The sequence below is a fragment of the Hyperolius riggenbachi genome, chromosome 8 (genome assembly GCF_040937935.1).
Source record: "Hyperolius riggenbachi isolate aHypRig1 chromosome 8, aHypRig1.pri, whole genome shotgun sequence".
NCBI classification, from domain to species: domain Eukaryota; kingdom Metazoa; phylum Chordata; class Amphibia; order Anura; family Hyperoliidae; genus Hyperolius; species Hyperolius riggenbachi.
The window spans coordinates 137,551,434-137,570,540 of NC_090653.1; the positions used below are offsets into that span (position 1 = coordinate 137,551,434).

Consider the following 19,107-nt stretch of genomic DNA (forward strand, 5'->3'; position numbering starts at 1 on the left):
AAGTTGAAATTATGCTTAAAAGATCACTACCACAAAAAAAATTGTAACATGTACAGTACATACATATTACAGTTACATTTGTACCAGATTGAGATGCACTAAAAATTATTTTTTTCCTATGTTGCTGTCACTCACAGTAGGTAGTAAAAATGTAACAAATCGGACAGGTTTTTAGCTAGTCCATTTCCTCAGGGGAATTCTCAGTATTTCCCTACTTGCTTGCACACTATTTTAACAGTTGGACTAAGCACCTGTCATTCAGCAAGTACTCTTGAAAATAAAGAAAAACCTGAGAATTCCCCATGTGGATGGATTAGTCCAAAACCTGTTAAATTTGTTAGATTTGTACTACTCATTGTAAATAACAGTGACACAGGAAGCAAGTAATGCATACTGCATGTTACTCTGGGGCAAATGTACCTCTCTTATGTGTTATTTTACATTTTTAAATTTTTCACGATAATGGTCCATTAAGCATATGGCCATGTTGTCCTTGTTTTACGTTTTATGACCTGCTCATCACCAGTCTTTAGTAAATAAATATGTCCTTTTTGCCTTTTTTCAGACCAGCTGGTTTGTTTGGTACACTCTTTTTTGCATTTATAAAAACTATCCATGCTCTGCACAGCCCCATCCGTTACCTAGTCACATTTACTACGTTAATGACCATTTCTCTATGTGTTATCATTAAATGTACATTTTAGATATTGTTCACATCACAGCAGTTTCAGGAAGTGTTCTTTACAAAATAGAAATAGATTTGCTTGTAGCAAAAAGAAGTTAGAGTTTCTTTCACGGTGAGCTGTTCACCTAAACGGTATAATGGAAAAACAAGCTACGACTTGAACACTAAATAAAATGAACATTTCTGTTTTTACACCAATTCTCCAACTTGAAGACAAGCATTCATCAGCCATAAGTCTTTATGCAGTCAGTGAGGGACTCCCAGCGGTGCATATGATAGACTTGCTGTGAGCACAATGCACAGAGGCTGGCCTTCAGTACCACACAGATTTACAGCATACGCTGCTTCATCTGGGATTTGACATAAGTGACAGTTTCTTACACACCTCCACGTGGGTATGAAAGACTTAGATAGCACGCTCTGAAAGAGCAGATGCTGTTATAATCCCTGTTGATGGGCTGTTTTTTTGCATAAGTCTTTGTGAATGTTATCAAAAGGCCTTTTACACTGAGTTTAAATGTATATTTTGGATTATATATTTTTAATCAGCAAAACACAGAGTTTGGAGCAAATCTGTCGATGTAGGTTATGGCCCCTTTGACTACATTATGTGGCACAGCTGCCTTCAATTTCTGCTTATTACTTTTCATAGGAGTTACAGAGACGCTGCAACACACTCATATCACTCATAGAGAAAGAAAACCTGGAGATAGAAGAGAAGGAAAGAGCAGAAAAGAAGAAGAAAACCGCAAAGCCATCGGTAAGTAGATTTACTCTTATGAATACTATTATCTGTATCTGTTAAATGAGGTATTTATCATAATAACATTAAGCCCCAGTCCAGGCTTGCTTTTTATGAATGCAGTATGAAAATTGTCACACACACGTTTCTGTGTCAGTTTGGCCTCTTGACGCTTTGTGTTACAACCCATGTACATTCACATCTAATGAATTTTTCCATCCATGTAAAAAATGGAGATACTGTATTTGCTTTTATTTTTGTGCACCTTTATGCATTTTATTTACGCATTAGTAGCAGCTAAAAATGTGCGCAGAAGAACGTTTAGTCAAATGTTATTTATAGTGCGGAAGAGACCATAGTGTACAATATGTATTTACTTGTAATGCTCGGTGGTATATTTTCCACGGTCAGTGCGCAATGCACACCCTGACGTGAAAGAGACACGCACGCAAGCATAAAGCAAGGAACAAGGATTTCCCCAGTTATAGTGCAAATGCACTGGTGGAGGAGAGGACTGACTCCAGTAGGAGATGTGGCACCCAGAGCAGGTTTAGTTCCGAGCAACCACAAACTACACTTAACAAAGGTTGCTCAGCGCAAAAGCAGCGCTGAGCGTTCCTAACCAGAATTCTGAGAGATAAGGACAGGTTGATAGAATGAACGCTTGCTAAACTAGTCACTGCCTCAGTGACAGCAAGCGTTCATAAACAAGACAGACTGGAACGAGGCAGCCAATCGCAATCGCAGCGATGGCTTACTTCGCAAGAGCAGGCCTGGAAGGATTCGCTACTCCTCCGCAGGAGATGGCGCAATCCACAAGGCAAGACAGACAGAGTAAGAAACGAGTAAAGGAAATACACAGTAATATACAGTAATCCGCGAACGCAATATAGAAAATAACAAACGTGCTCGGATGCACTTGAAACAAAAAAGAAAACCGAGAACCCAATATGGTGCAGTAAGTCTAGCAATTGTTGGCAAAATAATTAACAGATGTGGATATACTCACAAACACAGGTTACCACATAGGCAACCACTTGAAATGCAGGTGGGGAGCATTAGAACCTCACCCCACTCAGGTTTAAGAAGTCGCTCTCTGTAGATAGAAAGAAGGGGAGAGTCCCCTCCACCCAAAGTGGACTATATACTGTGCAAATTTGGACAGAGGCGCCATGCCACTATTGGACCTTTTTGAGCTTGCACTCCTTGCCTGATGAAGCGGGTTATACCTGCGAAACGCGTTGCGGAGTGCCAAAATAAATTGTTATTTGCGATTTGAACAATCTCGATTGTCCATCATTTCAGGAGGTAAGACCACCTGTACTCCTCCTTTTTAGTTGTTTTTAGATCATTTTAACCTGCCTGGCGCCTCTGTCCAAATTTGCACAGTGCTAGTATGCGTATATATTGGCACTGAACCATTATATGACGCAAGACTAGCAAAATAACAAATCTAACTAAGATACGAATATACTGGTGGACCAATATATATGCACGTATCAGGAACTAACTACGGTCCCGAACGACACACATAAACAAGGACTGAGACAAACAGAATAAATGCTTGCTAATCTAGTCACTGCCTCAGCGACAACAAGCGTTCATATGTAGACAAACACACAAGAGTGAGATAGTCAATAGCAACCGCAGCTATATGACTACTCTCCAGGAACAGGACTGGAAGGATTCACTGCTCCTCCGCAGGAGTCAGTGCAATCCACACAGGGTACACAGGAACCAGAAACAGGGGCCCAGGGTAATAGCTTAGACAGAGCTGAAGCTGAAACCATGACAGGCCGGGAGCACAGCAGGAAGCAACTCTTTATGCTGAGGTCATCCAGTGAGAGTGGACATGCAAATTCCCACACAGGTGAATGGTAATCAGTCACAAGCTGGCAGCAGAAAAAAGCAGACAAAATTATGCAACCTGCATGAAAGGAATTGCAGCTTAGCTGCAACAGGCAATGTTTGAATTCACAAGAGCATCTCAAGCTGCCATGAACTGCAGAGCTATTGCAGATGAAATAAACACTTAATGTGAGTGCAAGAAAAAACTATGCAAGCAAATGCATGTAAAGAAATCAGAACTGCTTGGCTGCAGTACATGCTGCAGAAGCGATCATGACATTACTTTTACATTTTGAAAATGGTAGAATCTCAGCTTCCTCCACAGGTGTCAGTGACTGACTAGCGCCTCCTCACTCCTCCTCCTGTTACAGGCTGTCAGAGCCACCCCCCCTTGCATCATATGATGGGGCAATTCCAGCTGCACAGCCCATTGTTGCCACTCATCACTACTACAGTTCTGGCCAAAAGTTTTGAGACTGTCAAAAATATTAGTTTTCACAAAGTTTGCTGCTAAACTGCTTCTAGATCTTTGTTTCAGTTGTTTATGTGATGTACTGAAATATAATCATAAGCACTTCATACGTTCCAATGGCTTTTATTGACAATCTATGCAAAGAGTCAGTATTTGCAGTGTTGGCCCTTCTTTTTCAGGACCTCTGCAATTCGACTGGGCATGCTCTCAATAAACTTCTGGGCCAAATCCTGACTGATAGCAACCCATTCTTTCATAATCACTTCTTTGAGTTTCTCAGAATTGGTTGGTTTTTGTTTGTCCACCCGCTCTTGAGGAATGACCACAAGTTCTCAATGGGATTGAGATCTGGGTAGTTTCCAGGCCATGGACCCAAAATGTCAACGTTTTGGTCCCCGAGCCACTTAGTTATCACTTTTGCCTTATGACACGGTGCTCCATAGTGCTGGAAAATGCATTGTTCTTCACCAAACTGTTGTTGGATTGTTGGAAAAAGTTGCTGTTGGAGGGTATTTTGGTACCATTCTTTATTCATGGCAAAATTGTGAGCCCACTTCCTTGGATGAGAAGCAACCCCCCACATGAATGGTCTCAGGATGCTTTACTGTTGGCATGACACAGGACTGATGGTAGCGCTCGCCTTTTCTTCTCCTGACAAGCCTTTTTCCAGATGCCCCAAACAATCGGAAAGGGGCTTCATCTGAGAATATGACTTTGCCCCAGTCCTCAGCAGTCCATTCACCATACTTTCTGCAGAAGATCAATCTGTCCCTAATGTTTTTTTGGGAGAGAAGTGGCTTCTTTGCTGCCTTTCTTGACACCAGGCCATCTTCCAAAAGTCTTCACCTCACTGTGCGTGTAGATGCGCTCACACCTGCCTGCTGCCATTCCTGAGCAACCTCTGCACTGGTTGCACTCAGATTCCCGCAGCTGAATCCTCTTTAGGAGACGATCCTGGTGCTTGCTGGACTTTCTTGGATGCCCTGAAGCCTTCGTAAGAAGAATTGAACCTCTTTCCTTGAAGTTCTTGATGATCCTATAAATTGTTGATTTAGGTGCAATATTAGTAGCCACAATATCCTTGCCTGTAAAGCCATTTTTATGCAGTGCAATGATGGCTGCATGCGTTTCTTTGCTGGTCACCATGGTTAACAATGGAAGATCAATGATTTCAAGCATTACCCTCCTTCTAACATGTCAACTCTGCCATTCTAACCCAATCAGCCTGACATAATGATCTCCAGCCTTGTGCTAGTCAACATTCTCACCTGAGTTAACAAGACGATTACTGAAATGATCTTAGCAGGTCCTTTAATGACAGCAATGAAATGCAGTGGAAAGGGTTTTTTTGGGATTCATTTAATTTTCATGGCAAAGAAGGACTATGCAATTCATCTGAACACTCTTCATAACATTCTGGAGTATATGCAAATTGCTATTATAAAAACTTAAGCACCAACTCAAAACTTTTGGCCAGGACTATACATACATAGGCATATGTCTATGATAGGGATTAGATTGTGAGCCCCTCCATGTGACAGTTAAGTGACAAGGCAATATCCTTTTCAGTGCTGCATCAGATGGCAGAGGCAAGTGGCGTAGCAAAGGAGCTGTGGGCCCCAATGCAAGTTTTACACTGGGGCCCCCCAAGCACTCTATACATAACAATTGATGCGGTGCACCAAAACCAGCCAATGGCAACTACAGTGTAAGAGGTTCATGAAGGGGATGGTGAGCACTTTGTTAATGATTACCACTATTCAAAGTATCTATAGAAGTGATTATTATGAGCACAGGACCAATAAAGAGCTAATACTGAAGTTGAGGGAGGGCCCCTCTGGCCCAAGGGCACCGATGCAGTGGCAACCTCTGCAACCCCTATTGCTACGCCCTGGGCAGAGCTACATAGATACATTTCCCCCATGTAACGATCGCAGCCTGCTAGCCCGCAAGCTCCGCATTGTTCATTTACGGGCACTCGCGAGGAGTGAGATGATGCCATATGGCGCGACAGAGGAACAAGGGAGCCACTCTGCGGCCGCCATCTTGCGTTAGGCTGTCACAGAGTGCTTAATAATCTTTTCAAAAAGGCAAAAGGTACAGTATCAGATCTATTTTTTACAAAAATGCATGTGAATGGCATTGCTTTGTTATGGCTCCATAGGAAAGCATTGTATGAGATTCACATACAGTATGTGGGAATAAGCAACAAGCTGTTCCTTTTGAAATACACATTGTGAATCGTAGAAATATGCGATTTATTATGTAGTCCATAGATTTTCATTAAATGCAATTTTGTATGTGTTTTCCGCTATACAACAAAACGCATATGATAACCACTTAAAGGATACCAGAAGTGACATGTGACATGATGAGATAGACGTGTTTGTACAGTGCCTAGCACACAACTAACTATGCTGTCTTCCTTTTTTTTACTTTCTCTGCCTGAAAGAGTTAAATATCAGGTATGTATGTGTCTGACTCAGTCCTGACTCAGACAGGAAGTGACTACAGTGTGACCCTCACTGATAAGAAATTCCCCTTTTTTACCTCTTTCTTGCTCTCAGAAGCCATTTTCTGCTAGGAAAGTGTTTTATAGTTGGAATTTCTTATCAGTGAGGGTCGCACTGTAGTCACTTCCTGTCTGAGTCAGGACTGAGTCAGCCACTTGCATACCTGATATTTAACTCTTTCAGGCAGAGAAAGAAAAAAAGGAACACAGCACAGTTATTTGTGTGCTTGGCACTGTACACACACATGTCTATCTCATCATGTCACATGTCAGTTTGGGTATCCTTTAAGCCCAAGTGGACGAACATTCTTGTCCAGTTGGGCTGCACGCACCCCCCGGTTTTTCTGAGTTTCAAAAAGTTCCCCATCTTCATTCTTCTTCCAGGAAGCGTACGATCACGCTTCCAGGACTTTTTCATTGTGGCCATCTTGTGGCCAAATCGTAAAACTACACACACATCTATTTTTTAATAAATAAATACATATTTTTACATTTATAATTAGCTGTTTACCTCCTACACCAAAAATTACCCACATACAATTTTTAATACGAAAAAAAATAGTTACCTAAGGGTCTGAACTTTTTAAATATGCATGTCAAAGGAGTATATTAATATAATTTTTTAAATTATGGGCTTGTAAATAGTGATGGACACAAATTGAAAAAAATGCACCTTTACTTCCAAATAAAATATTGGCGCCATACATTGTGATAGGGACATAATTTAAATGGTCAAACAGTGTGAGATATATATAGGCGGGTATGATCCAACTGAACAAAAAAACACTACAATCTATTTAAGAAAATATTTACAAAAAACCTTATTAATCATTATGTCAAACAATATCCCGTTAAAAATGTGTGCCTCCCTGACCCCCCGACATACCAATCCCACCTGATGGATCCCTCCCTACTGACCCTTAGTTACCCAGATCCGACCCCTGCCCCTATTGCCCTGTACAATAATGGCAGTGGAGCATGTGCACCTGCCCCACTGCAGAAGACAAACGCTGCAAGAGCTGTCTACACTTGGACTCTTAATGTCCAATAAAGGACCCTTAATCCACACAGTGATATTTATTCATAGGATAGAAAGAGCACCAGATCATATCAAAAGTTCCAGTTGTTGAGCAAACAAACAAAAAGTTCAATATTATGCAGTATCTTTACGCAACAGTAAGGGCTGTTGCATGTTTCCAGATTCAGCAGATGCATTAAGCCAAGATCATGTTGGCCTCTTGATCAGCATAGCAAGCAGGGACCATACAGCAGGTGCAGTGAGTCAAAACAACATTAACCTCGATTTTGCATAGCAGTAAAGAGCATCCATACATTCAGTTATATGGCATGACCCACTGTACAGTTCCACTCAAGGGGTAGTGCATACATGGCAAACAGCCTCAGCACGGTTCAATAGGGTTAGTAGTAGCATAAGCGGTGTCTAGCAAACAAGCCTTCCGTGCAGCAGCCTCTGATTTGCATTTCATTAGAAAGCATCCGTACAGTCATTTGTGTGGCATGGCCCACTGTGTAGTTCCCCTCATAGGATGATGCATATATATCGCACAGCCTTAACACAGTTCAGTAGGATTAGTAATAGCATAAGCATTGTAGCAAAAAAAGCCTTCCGTGCATCAGCAGTATGAATTGTTCTTGCACACAATGCAGTTGCTCACTGAGGTCAGACAACAGTTGCCCGCTAGGCTGCTTACGTTTCCTGTGGGTGGATAACCGCTGTAGGCTGGTCTCTGGCTGGAGCTGGTGGGCTGGATGCTGGGTGAGGCTGTCGGGTGGGCCCAGTGCCTAGATGTATGGCCAAAGGCCAGGCAAGTCACAGGTGCTTTGGTGCGGGGAGGCCGGGACGCAGCACATGCGCCCTTGACCGGTTTCGGCGGACTTCCGGCCTTCTCTGAAGGTACGTGACTTCCTGTGTCGCCTCCTATTTATTCCCCCCAGCGCGCCGAGAGCAGAGAGGCCATCCCCGCCCACCCCCACCAGCGGCCAATGCCGGGCAGGAGGGCGGAAACAGCCGACACCGTGGGCAGGCGCAAACGTCACCTGCCCGATGCGTCAGCACAGCCCTACCCACCCGCCCGAACACCCGCCGGGCGGCGGGGCGGGGCATGCAGACGCCACGCGGAGGCCGCAAAGCAACCAACCCGGTGCGTCTGCCAAGCCCCGCCCCCCCGCCCAGACATGCCGCCGGAGGGGGCGGGCGAGGACAAGCATCACAACAGCCCACGCCAGGCTAGGGAGAGAGAAAAGAGGGGCAGCAACAGGTAAATAAATCCTCAATCAAACCTCTCAATACAGCATATGTCAAGAGTATTTAACTTATCTCTCTGATAACCACAAAAATAATTTAAATGGTGCAATAAGTGGGACAAATAGGCAAATAAAATACATGGGTTTTAATTACGGTAGCATGTATTAATTTCAAACTATAATGGCCAAAAACTAAGAAATAATGATTTTTTTTCCATTTCTTTCTTAATATTCCTGTTAAAATGGATTTAGAATAAAATAATTCTTAGCAAAATGTATCACCCAAAGAAAGCCTAATTGGTGGTGGAAAAACAAGATATAGACCAATTCATTGTGATGAGTAATGATAAAGTTATCGAAAATGAATGGGAGGTGAAAGTTGCTCAGATGCAAAAAATAAACAACCCTGTGGGCTTAAGTGGTTAAACAAGTGCGCTCCCTGCCTGAATATTTGTCTGGAGTGGGGCTTTAATTCTAATCTGGACCTAATAGTGAGATGCAAGGGTAAGCAAGGGAAAGGGTATGCATAGTGGGGGCCCTATGATTTGCAGTTGTGTCCCTACACAACTGCAACTGCAAATCATGGGGCCCCCACTATTCACACCCTTTCCCTTGCTTACCCTTGTGACCCTCACAGCCTGGGAGCCCATCTCACAAGGGTCATAAGATAAGTGTGGCCAACATGATCTTCACACCCATAACAGCTGTATCCAAAACACCTGATCTGAAGTATAGTCCCCTATATCAGAGGTAGTGAAATAGTACTCTGGCCCCTCGGCAATCACAGAGGCTGCTCCCCTGTAGTAACGCTAGTGGCAGTCAAATAGATGTGCTGAATTATTAGTGTCTCACTTTTAAAGATCTTTAAGTAACGTAAGGAAGCTCTCTTATTGGTTTTGAATACAGATTTTGTTTCCATAAGTGCTGTTGTAGAGATGAATGTTGTAATCTGCAGTCTGGAGCTGGGATTGAACATGCTTCCCCGGCATGTGCTTGTTTGTGTGATCTGCCATCCTGTGCTGCAGGCACATTTGTACTCCTCTGGCATGCGGCAGTAATACGTGCCTGTATGTCAGGGATTTCCCTCAGACTTGAAGTGCTTAGCTTGGGACTTTTTAATGAGGATTAGACAAACAGGTGTATGGAGGTGAACAGCGTGGCAGATGTTTTTCTATCCACTCTCTCTAGCTGAAGGTTGGCTTCTCACTGAGCTTCCTGCCATTTATTCTTGTCACTTATTTTCCCTATGCTGGAGCAGCATTTTCCAAATTCATTCCTCACGGACCACTAACAGGTCATGTTCACTGCTTCCAGATATAAGCACAGGTCTGTTAATTAGCACCATGTTAAAAGAAGACAAGTGCCGTTGTTTGGCAAAGGCTGCAGCCTTTTCCATCAGAATGCTTGCCATTAGTACTAATGCTTACTGTTATATTATAATGCTTACTATTCTATATACATAACTTTGTGATTGTATAGAAAATATAGTCTAAACATGTATATGTATCCAGGGCAATTTTATCTACATGGGCTTTGGATAGGCTTTAGTAGTGATACATTACCAGGAGTAACACACTTTCAAATTAAAACCTATTTATACTGGTAATAGATTTATTATATTTTTTTTATATCTGCATTTATAGCCCAACTCTTTTCAGACATTTAAAGTATACCCGAGCCGACATGTGACATGATGAGATAAACCTCTGTATGTACAGTGCAAAACATATTAATACCAGGCTGATTTACTTGTTTATTTTGGTGCCTTAAAGAGTTAATTTTTAGGCATGGAAGTGACAGCTTCAGGCTTGTCAGTACCTTGTCCAGAATATAGTAAACACCACTGATAGGTAATTACAGCCATAAACGTTTTCCTGGCAGAATACCACTTCTGAGAGCAGAGAGAGATACAATACATGAACTACTGACCTTTTTCTAATTCTGGGACACTTATTAGGCTGCTGCTGAGTAGAGGTAACAAAACATTCAATCTACTTTGTAAATATTTAAATGTAAAGTAAAACCATGGGATATCTAAAAAAGTTATTTTTTTGGAGTAAAATGAGATGATTCCTGGTGGTTGAGACACCAACCGCCAAGGCTCTGCAATGAGAGAGACCAGAAGCGCAATGGTGCAATCGTTAGGTAAAATTGGTATGAGTGAGATAGTAAGATATACTCACAAGCGTGGGTTGCACTCCTGCAACCACCAACAGAGCTTACATGATACATGAACTACTGACCTTTTTCTAACTCTGGGACACTTATTAGTCTGTTGAGGAGTAGAGGCAACAAAACATTCAATCTACTTTGTAAATATTTAAATGTAAAATAAAACCATGGGATATATAAAAAAGTAATTTTTAGGAGTAGGAGGATAAATACAGTTGTTTATCTCATCAGTTTATTTTCACCTCGGATTCACATTTAAGAGGCATTGTAGTGAGGGACATATACAGGATCTTCTCAAAAAAATTGGCATATTGTGATAAAGTTCATTATTTTCTGTAATGTACTCATAAACATTAGACTTTCATATATTTTAGATTCAAATACACACAACTGAAGTAGATCAAGTTATTGTTTTTCTTGTTGATGATTTTGGCATACAGCTCATGAAAACCCCAAATTCCTATCTCAAAAAATTAGCGTATTTCATCCGACCAATAAAAGAAAAGTGTTTTATAAAACAAAAAAAGTCAACCGTCAAATAATTATGTTCAGTTATGCACTCAATACTTGGTCAGGAATCCTTTTGCAGAAATGACTGCTTCAATGCGGCGTGGCATGGAGGCAATCAGCCTGTGGCACTGCTCAGGTGTTATGGAGGCCCAGGATGCTTCGATAGCGGCCTTAAGCTCATCCAGAGTGTTGGGTCTTGCGTCTCTCAACTTTCTCTTCACAATATCCCACAGATTCTCTATGGGGTTCAGGTGAGGAGAGTTGGCAGGCCAATTGAGCACAGTAATATCATGGTCAGTAAACCATTTACCAGTGGTTTTGGAACTGTGAGCAGGTGCCATGTCGTGCTGAAAAACGAAATCTTCATCTCCATAAAGTTTTTCAGCAGATGGAAGCATGAAGTGCTCCAAAATCTCCTGATAGCTAGCTGCATTGACCCTGCCCTTGATAAAACACAGTGGACCAACACCAGCAGCTGACATGGCACCCCAGACCATCACTGACTGTGGGTACTTGACACTGGACTTCAGGCATTTTGGCATTTCCCTCTCCCCAATCTTCCTCCAGACTCTGGCACCTTGATTTCTGAATGACATGTAAAAGTTGCTTTCATCTGAAAAAAGTACTTTGGACCACTGAGCAACAGTCCAGTGCTGCTTCTCTGTAGCCCAGGTCAGGCGCTTCTGCCACTGTTTCTGGTTCAAAAGTGGGTTCATGCTTCCATCTGCTGAAAAGCTTTATGTAGATAAAGATTTCATTTTTCAGCACGACCTGGCACCTGCTCACAGTGCCAAAACCACTGGTAAATGGTTTACTGACTTGGCCTGCCAACTCTCCTGACCTGAACCCCATAGAGAATCTGTGGGATATTGTGAAGAGAAAGTTGAGAGACGCGAGACCCAACACTCTGGATGAGCTTAAGGCCGCTATCGAAGCATCCTGGGCCTCCATAACACCTGAGCAGTGCCACAGGCTGATTGCCTCCATGCCATGCCGCATTGAAGCAGTCATTTCTGCAAAAGGATTCCTGACCAAGTATTGAGTGCATAACTGAACATAATTATTTGAAGGTTGACTTTTTTTGTTTTAAAAACACTTTTCTTTTATTGGTCGGATGAAATATGCAATTTTTTTGAGATAGGAATTTTGGGTTTTCATGAGCTGTATGCCAAAATCATCAATATTAAAACAATAAAAGGCTTGAACTACTTCAGTTGTGTGTATATGAATCTAAAATATATGAAAGTCTAGTGTTTATCAGTACATTACAGAAAATAATGAACTTTATCACAATATGCTAATTTTTTGAGAAGATCCTGTATTAGAAGGCAGTACATTATTCAAGATACCCACTTTTACAGTAATTTTCCTGGTTTCAGCATCAAAAACTCTTCCTATATATAAATTGCTGTATACTGAATGTAGCCCTGCCCCAGAATTCTCCCCCCGATCATTCTGGGAGACAAGGTATATTTTGTACTGACTTCAGAACTCTTATTAAACAACATTCCACAGAGATCACCTGACAGGACTAAAGATGCAGCCACCTGTAATCATTTTCAGAATGTAAACCGGGGAGATAAACGATTTTACAATGGGAAAACTCTGGCTAAATAATTTATAAATTAATATGTAAAAAATAAGCTATTTTATTTATTATGTTATTTTCGCTACAGTTCCTCTTTAAAGCCTCACTCCGGACACAAATATTTTTCTAGATTCGAATAGGCGTTCTGTGGCAGGGTTTGTTCTTGACAGTTTATGAGCATTTTGATCAGTTGATGATATAAATCATTTTTAAAAGTATCCAGCCAGTAGGAAAAACATTAGATAATTATTGAACTACTAACTGTCATTGCTATTGACTGCAATGTTCTCAGAAGGATTAAGGGTGTGCCTGCCCCTTAGCAGTCCTTAGCAGTAGCCTGATGTAATCCAAACTCTAGCAGCAATCTCCACCCACACAAAGACTGAAACTGACTCTTAAAATGTAACATGTGCACTCAGTGTTACTTAGCTTTTACATACTATACTTTACATCTGTGCCTGTAGACATTACTGCAGCAATAAGCTAACAGTTTAACCAATTCATGTCCTACCTACAGTATATTCACGTCATTGAAAGTGGCTTCTGAAAGCCACATGACGTGAATATAAGTTATGCCCTTTAAATGAGCACAGCGTGCGTGCTAGCACGCACCTGGGCTCATCAACCCCCCTCCCTCTAACAACTCTAATCCTGGATGCCTTCCCGGGGGTCCGATCCCCCCTCCCCTCGCCCGATCCCCTGTAATGATACCCCCCTCCCCCTCCATGCTGCGATCGGGCAGCATGGGGAATTACAAAGAAGATTTCCCACCTAAGCATCTTCCAGCGCTGGGATCGGCTCCCCTCCATTCAGTACTGCTGACAGCCTCTATGTGCAGAGTGGATCGGGTCCCGGCTTGATGACGTCATCAAGCCGGGACCCGATCCACTCTGCACATAGAGGCTGTCAGCGGTACTGAATGGAGGGGAGCCGATCCCCGCGCTGGAAGATGCTTAGGTGGGAAATCTTCTTTGTAATTCCCCATGCTGCCCGATCGCAGCATGAAGGGGGAGGGGGGAATCATTAAAGAGAAACCGCTGCTCAGATGGGGGGGGGGGGGGAAGGAGAGCAACACAAAAGGGATTAACAAGGGGGAAGGGGGGGTAAAGGGGCGCACACACCTTGCTATGGAGGGGGGGGGGAAAAGACACATCCATCCAGCCAGCTTTGGGGGAGAGGGGCCAAATATATACATCTGGCTAGCTGGGGGGGAGGGGTACTAAGGCCTGGCTGGGTGTGGGGGGGGGGATATCCAGAGGCACATCTGACCAACTATGGGGGAAGGAGGCATATGTAGGTGCACATCTGGCTAACTGGGGGGAGGATCAGATTATAAGGGAGGAAAAAAATAACTAAATAAAAGTCGGACACAAATTGAAAAAATGCATTTTATTTCCAAATCATTTATTGTCATCATACATTGTACTAGGATTGAAATTTAAATGGTAAAATAACCAGGGCAAATGGAAAAGTAAAATGTGTGGGGTTAACTTACAGGAGCAACTTTTATTTTCAAACTATAATGGCTGAAAACTGGGAAATAATGACTTTTTTCATTTTTTCCCCCTTGTTCCCTTAAAAATGCATAGAAAATAATATAATTCTTAACAAAAAGTACCACCCAAAGAAAGCCTAATTGGTGGCGGAAAAAACAAGGTATAGATCATTTATGTATGATAAGTAGTGATAAAGTTATTGGCAAACGAATAGGAGGAGTGTGAAATGTAGAAAATTGTTCTGGTTTTTTAGGGGGAAAACCCCAGGGACGCGAAGTGGTTAAACACTAAAGTACAATAGGGATGCCACCGGTTAGCAATCATATAGAATAAACAGACTAGGGAAGAAGGTGTAACATCTCAGTCACATTACCCATTATTAGCATTGATACAAAGTAGGCGGAGATGATGTGTTTATGCAACCACTGACTTTTGATTAGCATTTTTTAAGAGATAATTATTTATACATGATTCTTAAGGCATTGTTTTATGTCTGCATGTTGATTTCTTTAGTTAAGTGACACATTAAAATGTCCCTAAACTATGAAAAGTCTTTGCAAACAAATTCTCAGTACTCTGTTGGAGACACCTTAAAAGTCTAATAGCAAGTGTTTATATTTAGGAGTATATATACAGTGGGTTGCAAAAGTATTCGGCCCCCTTGAAGTTTTCCACATTTTGTCATATTACTGCCACAAACATGAATCAATTTTATTGGAATTCCACATGAAAGACCAACACAAAGTGGTGTACACATGAGAAGTGGAACGAAAATCATACATGATTCCCAAAAAAATTTTTTTATACAAATAAATAACTACAAAGTAGTGTGTGCATAATTATTTAGCCCCCTTTGATCTGAGTGCAGTCAGTTGCCTATAGACATTGCCTGATGAGTGCTAATGACTAAATAGAGAGCACCTGTGTGTAATCTAATGTCAGTACAAATACAGCTGCTCTGTGAGGGCCTCAGAGGTTGTCTAAGAGAATATTGGGAGCATCAACACCGTGAAGTCCAAAGAACACACAAGACAGGTCAGGGATCAAGTTATTGAGAAATTTAAAGCAGGCTTAGGCTACAAAAAGATTTCCAAAGCCTTGAACATCCCACGGAGCACTGTTCAAGCGATCATTCAGAAATGACAGTAGTATGGCACAACTGTAAACCTACCAAGACAAGGCTATCCACCTAAACTCATAGGCCGAACAAGGAGAGCGCTGATCAGAAATGCAGTCAAGAGGCCCATGGTGACTCAGGACAAGCTGCAGAGATCTACAGCTCAGGTGGGAGACTCTGTCCATAGGACAACTATTAGTCATGCACTGTACAAAGTTGGCCTTTGTGGAAGAGTGGCAAGAAGAAAGGCATTGCTAACAGAAAGCATAAGAAGTCCCGTTTGCAGTTTACCACAAGCCATGTGGGGGACACAGCAACCATGTGGAAGAAGGTGCTCTGGTCAGATGAGACCAAAATGGAACTTTGTGGCCAAAATGCAAAACGCTAAGTGTGGCGGAAAACTAACACTGCACATCACTCTGAACACACCATCCCCACCGTCAAATATGGTGGTGGCAGCATCATGCTCGGGGGGTGCATTTCTTCAGCAGGGACAGGGAAGCTGGTCAGAGTTGATGGGAAGATGGATGGAGCCAAATACAGGGCAAACTTGGAAGAAAACCTCTTGGAGACTGCAAAAGACTTGAGACTGGGGCGGAGGTTCACCTTCCAGCAGGACAATGACCCTAAACATAAAGCCAGGGCAACAATGGAATGGATTAAAACAAAACATATCTATGTGTTAGAATGACTCAGTCAAAGTCCAGATCTAAATCCAATTGAGAATCTGTGGCAAGATCTGCTGTTCACAAACGCTGTCCATCTAATCTGACTGAGCTGGAGCTGTTTTGCAAAGAAGAATGGGCATGGAATTAAGTCTCTAGATGTGCAAAGCTGGTAGAGACATACCCTAAAAGACTGGCAGCTGTAATTTCAGTAAAAGGTGGTTCTACAAAGTATTGACTCGGGGCCGAATAATTACGCACACCCCACTTTGCAGTTATTTATTTGTAAAAAATGTTTGGAATGATGTATGATTTTCGATCCACTTCTCACATGTACATCACTTTGTATTGGTCTTTCACGTGGAATTCCAATAAAATTGATGCATGTTTGTGGCAGTAATGTGAGAAAATGTGGAAAACTTCAAGGGGGCCGAATACTTTTGCAACCCACTGTATATATATCTTACCTCCTTAAGGACAAACCCCAAAGGTAAGTATACATTTTATTCATGTACATAATACAATGCGTTTCATGGGTGCTGGCCTGCATCCTCAGGGCAATACAAAAGTGCCTTGACAGCAGTGTAACACTGACGTGAGCACCTCTCTAATTAAAGTAGTTTAGATAAGAGAGGCGCTCATGTCCGTGTTAGGGCCTGTGCACACTGCTGTGCTTAAGCTGCATTTTTAAAGAGGAACTCCAGTGAAAATAATGTAGTAAAAAAAAGTGCTTCATTTTTTACCATAATTATGTATAAATGATTTAGTCAGTGTTTGCTCATTGTAAAATCTTTCCTCTCCCCGATTTACATTCTGACATTTATTACATGGTGACATTTTTACTGTGGGCAGGTTATGTAGCTGCTCCTAGCTGTTTTGGCTCTTAGAGACAGCTGTAAACAGCTATTTCCTGTCTGTGAACCTTGTTACATTGTAACAAACTGCCAAAAGTACCGCGGTCCCAGAGCTTCTTGTGGGAGGGGTTTCAGCACAAAATCAGTCATACAGCGCCCCCTAATGGTCTGTTTGTGAAAAGCATTATATTTCTCATGTAAAAGGGGGTATCAGCTACTGATTGGGATAAAGTTCAATTCTAGGTTGGAGTTTCTCTTTAAAGTCATTTTTAAAATTTTTAGATACTACCATGCGCTGGAGACAAAACCCCTAACTAGTCCAAGCAGCGTGCAGAGCTGAGGAATACCCTTAAATCCTCAAATTGTGCAAACAGTTAAATTTCATAAAAGTCTAACACGCGCTACTCCAATTAATGACCTTTATTCATCAGAGTTGATTATAAAATATCGCAATATGTTTTCATATCCCACTCCACTCATACACTCCACACTACCTCCACATGCATAACACTGAAGGGCCCTTCTAAAGACAAAAAGCAAAAAAAAAAATATATAAAAAGTACGCATAAAAAATAAAATGTGCACATTAGGGATATAATGCTTCCCTGCATAAACAAATTCCGACCCAACAGTTTCCTATATGGATCAGGGATGACTTTAAAACTAGACCTAAGGACCGTCCTATTAGACCTCCTGCGGCACTTTCCACATTCCTCTGTCAGATATAAGTCAGTCCAGTTATATAGCAGACACTCAAGTCTATCAGTTTACTCAATAGATCTTTGTACAATCCACATACCGCTCCTGGACCTTCTTAGCCTTCTGCCGTCATGCAGCTAGTTCAGTACGCTCCACGCCAGCCTCCTCGTGCAGCCTGCGTCACTTCCGTTCAGAAGATACAGTTCCCCGCTTGCTGCACTTCCGCTTAGCGTAGCTTGAAAGTATGTCACCGTCACCAACTCAGTTTAAAGAAGATAGATACAACCTCTAGGTTGTATCTATCTTCTTTAAACTGAGTTGGTGACGGAGAGCGTGGACAAATTGCTACACCGCGGAAGCGCGCAGCGGTAAACCAGGCATCAGAGTCCAGGAGTCTCCGTAGTAGTGGTGACGTCACCCGGAAAAATAGAACCAACATACTTTCAAGCTACGCTAAGCGGAAGTGCAGCAAGCGGGGAACTGTATCTTCTGAACGGAAGTGACGCAGGCTGCACGAGGAGGCTGGCGTGGAGCGTACTGAACTAGCTGCATGACGGCAGAAGGCTAAGAAGGTCCAGGAGCGGTATGTGGATTGTACAAAGATCTATTGAGTAAACTGATAGACTTGAGTGTCTGCTATATAACTGGACTGACTTATATCTGACAGAGGAATGTGGAAAGTGCCGCAGGAGGTCTAATAGGACGGTCCTTAGGTCTAGTTTTAAAGTCATCCCTGATCCATATAGGAAACTGTTGGGTCGGAATTTGTTTATGCAGGGAAGCATTATATCCCTAATGTGCACATTTTATTTTTTATGCGTACTTTTTATATATTTTTTTTTTTTTGCTTTTTGTCTTTAGAAGGGCCCTTCAGTGTTATGCATGTGGAGGTAGTGTGGAGTGTATGAGTGGAGTGGGATATGAAAACATATTGCGATATTTTATAATCAACTCTGATGAATAAAGGTCATTAATTGGAGTAGCGCGTGTTAGACTTTTATGAAATTTTTAAAATTTTATATTGTAAACATTTAGTGTTTCCAGTAAACCCAAGGCGTGCAACTGACCAGAGCCTGCCAAGCTGACCTGGAATACCGAGCGGGGAGGTGTTTTCCCCATAGGCCTGAATGGTGGTTGCAGATTGTTGCAACGCATTTTTGTGAGTATAATACTCACATTATAACATACCAACTTTACAAACGATATTACACCATTGGGATCCTGGTCACTCTCATCTAGATACTTGGAGGCGATGACTACCACCAAGAATCACACCAGTCCCTTGCAAACAAAAGCTGTTCCTCTGAGGGCTCGCTCACACTATCAGCGGTTGCTGATTTTTTTAAGCACTGGTGATTTTGCAAATCGCCCTAAAAGCGCTTATGTAATGACTTCCTATGACAGTGTTCATATGTAGGCGTTTCGATTTTATTGAAATCACAAACGTGCTACATGTACCATTTTCTAAGCGCTTTGGCTCAA

The 19,107-nt window shown here is 42.1% G+C and overlaps 1 protein-coding gene across 5 annotated transcripts in view; it reads left to right on the forward strand.

Annotated features, from left to right (window-relative positions):
• The window catches only part of SMARCA1 (SWI/SNF related, matrix associated, actin dependent regulator of chromatin, subfamily a, member 1), a 254,961-nt gene that overhangs the window by 232,844 nt on the left and 3,010 nt on the right, over positions 1 to 19,107 (forward strand). For all 5 annotated transcript variants that reach the window (XM_068251160.1, XM_068251157.1, XM_068251159.1 and 2 more), the window contains one exon: positions 1,338 to 1,445. In XM_068251160.1, the coding sequence (XP_068107261.1) occupies positions 1,338 to 1,445 (108 nt within the window). The remainder of the gene's footprint in view (positions 1 to 1,337; positions 1,446 to 19,107) is intronic.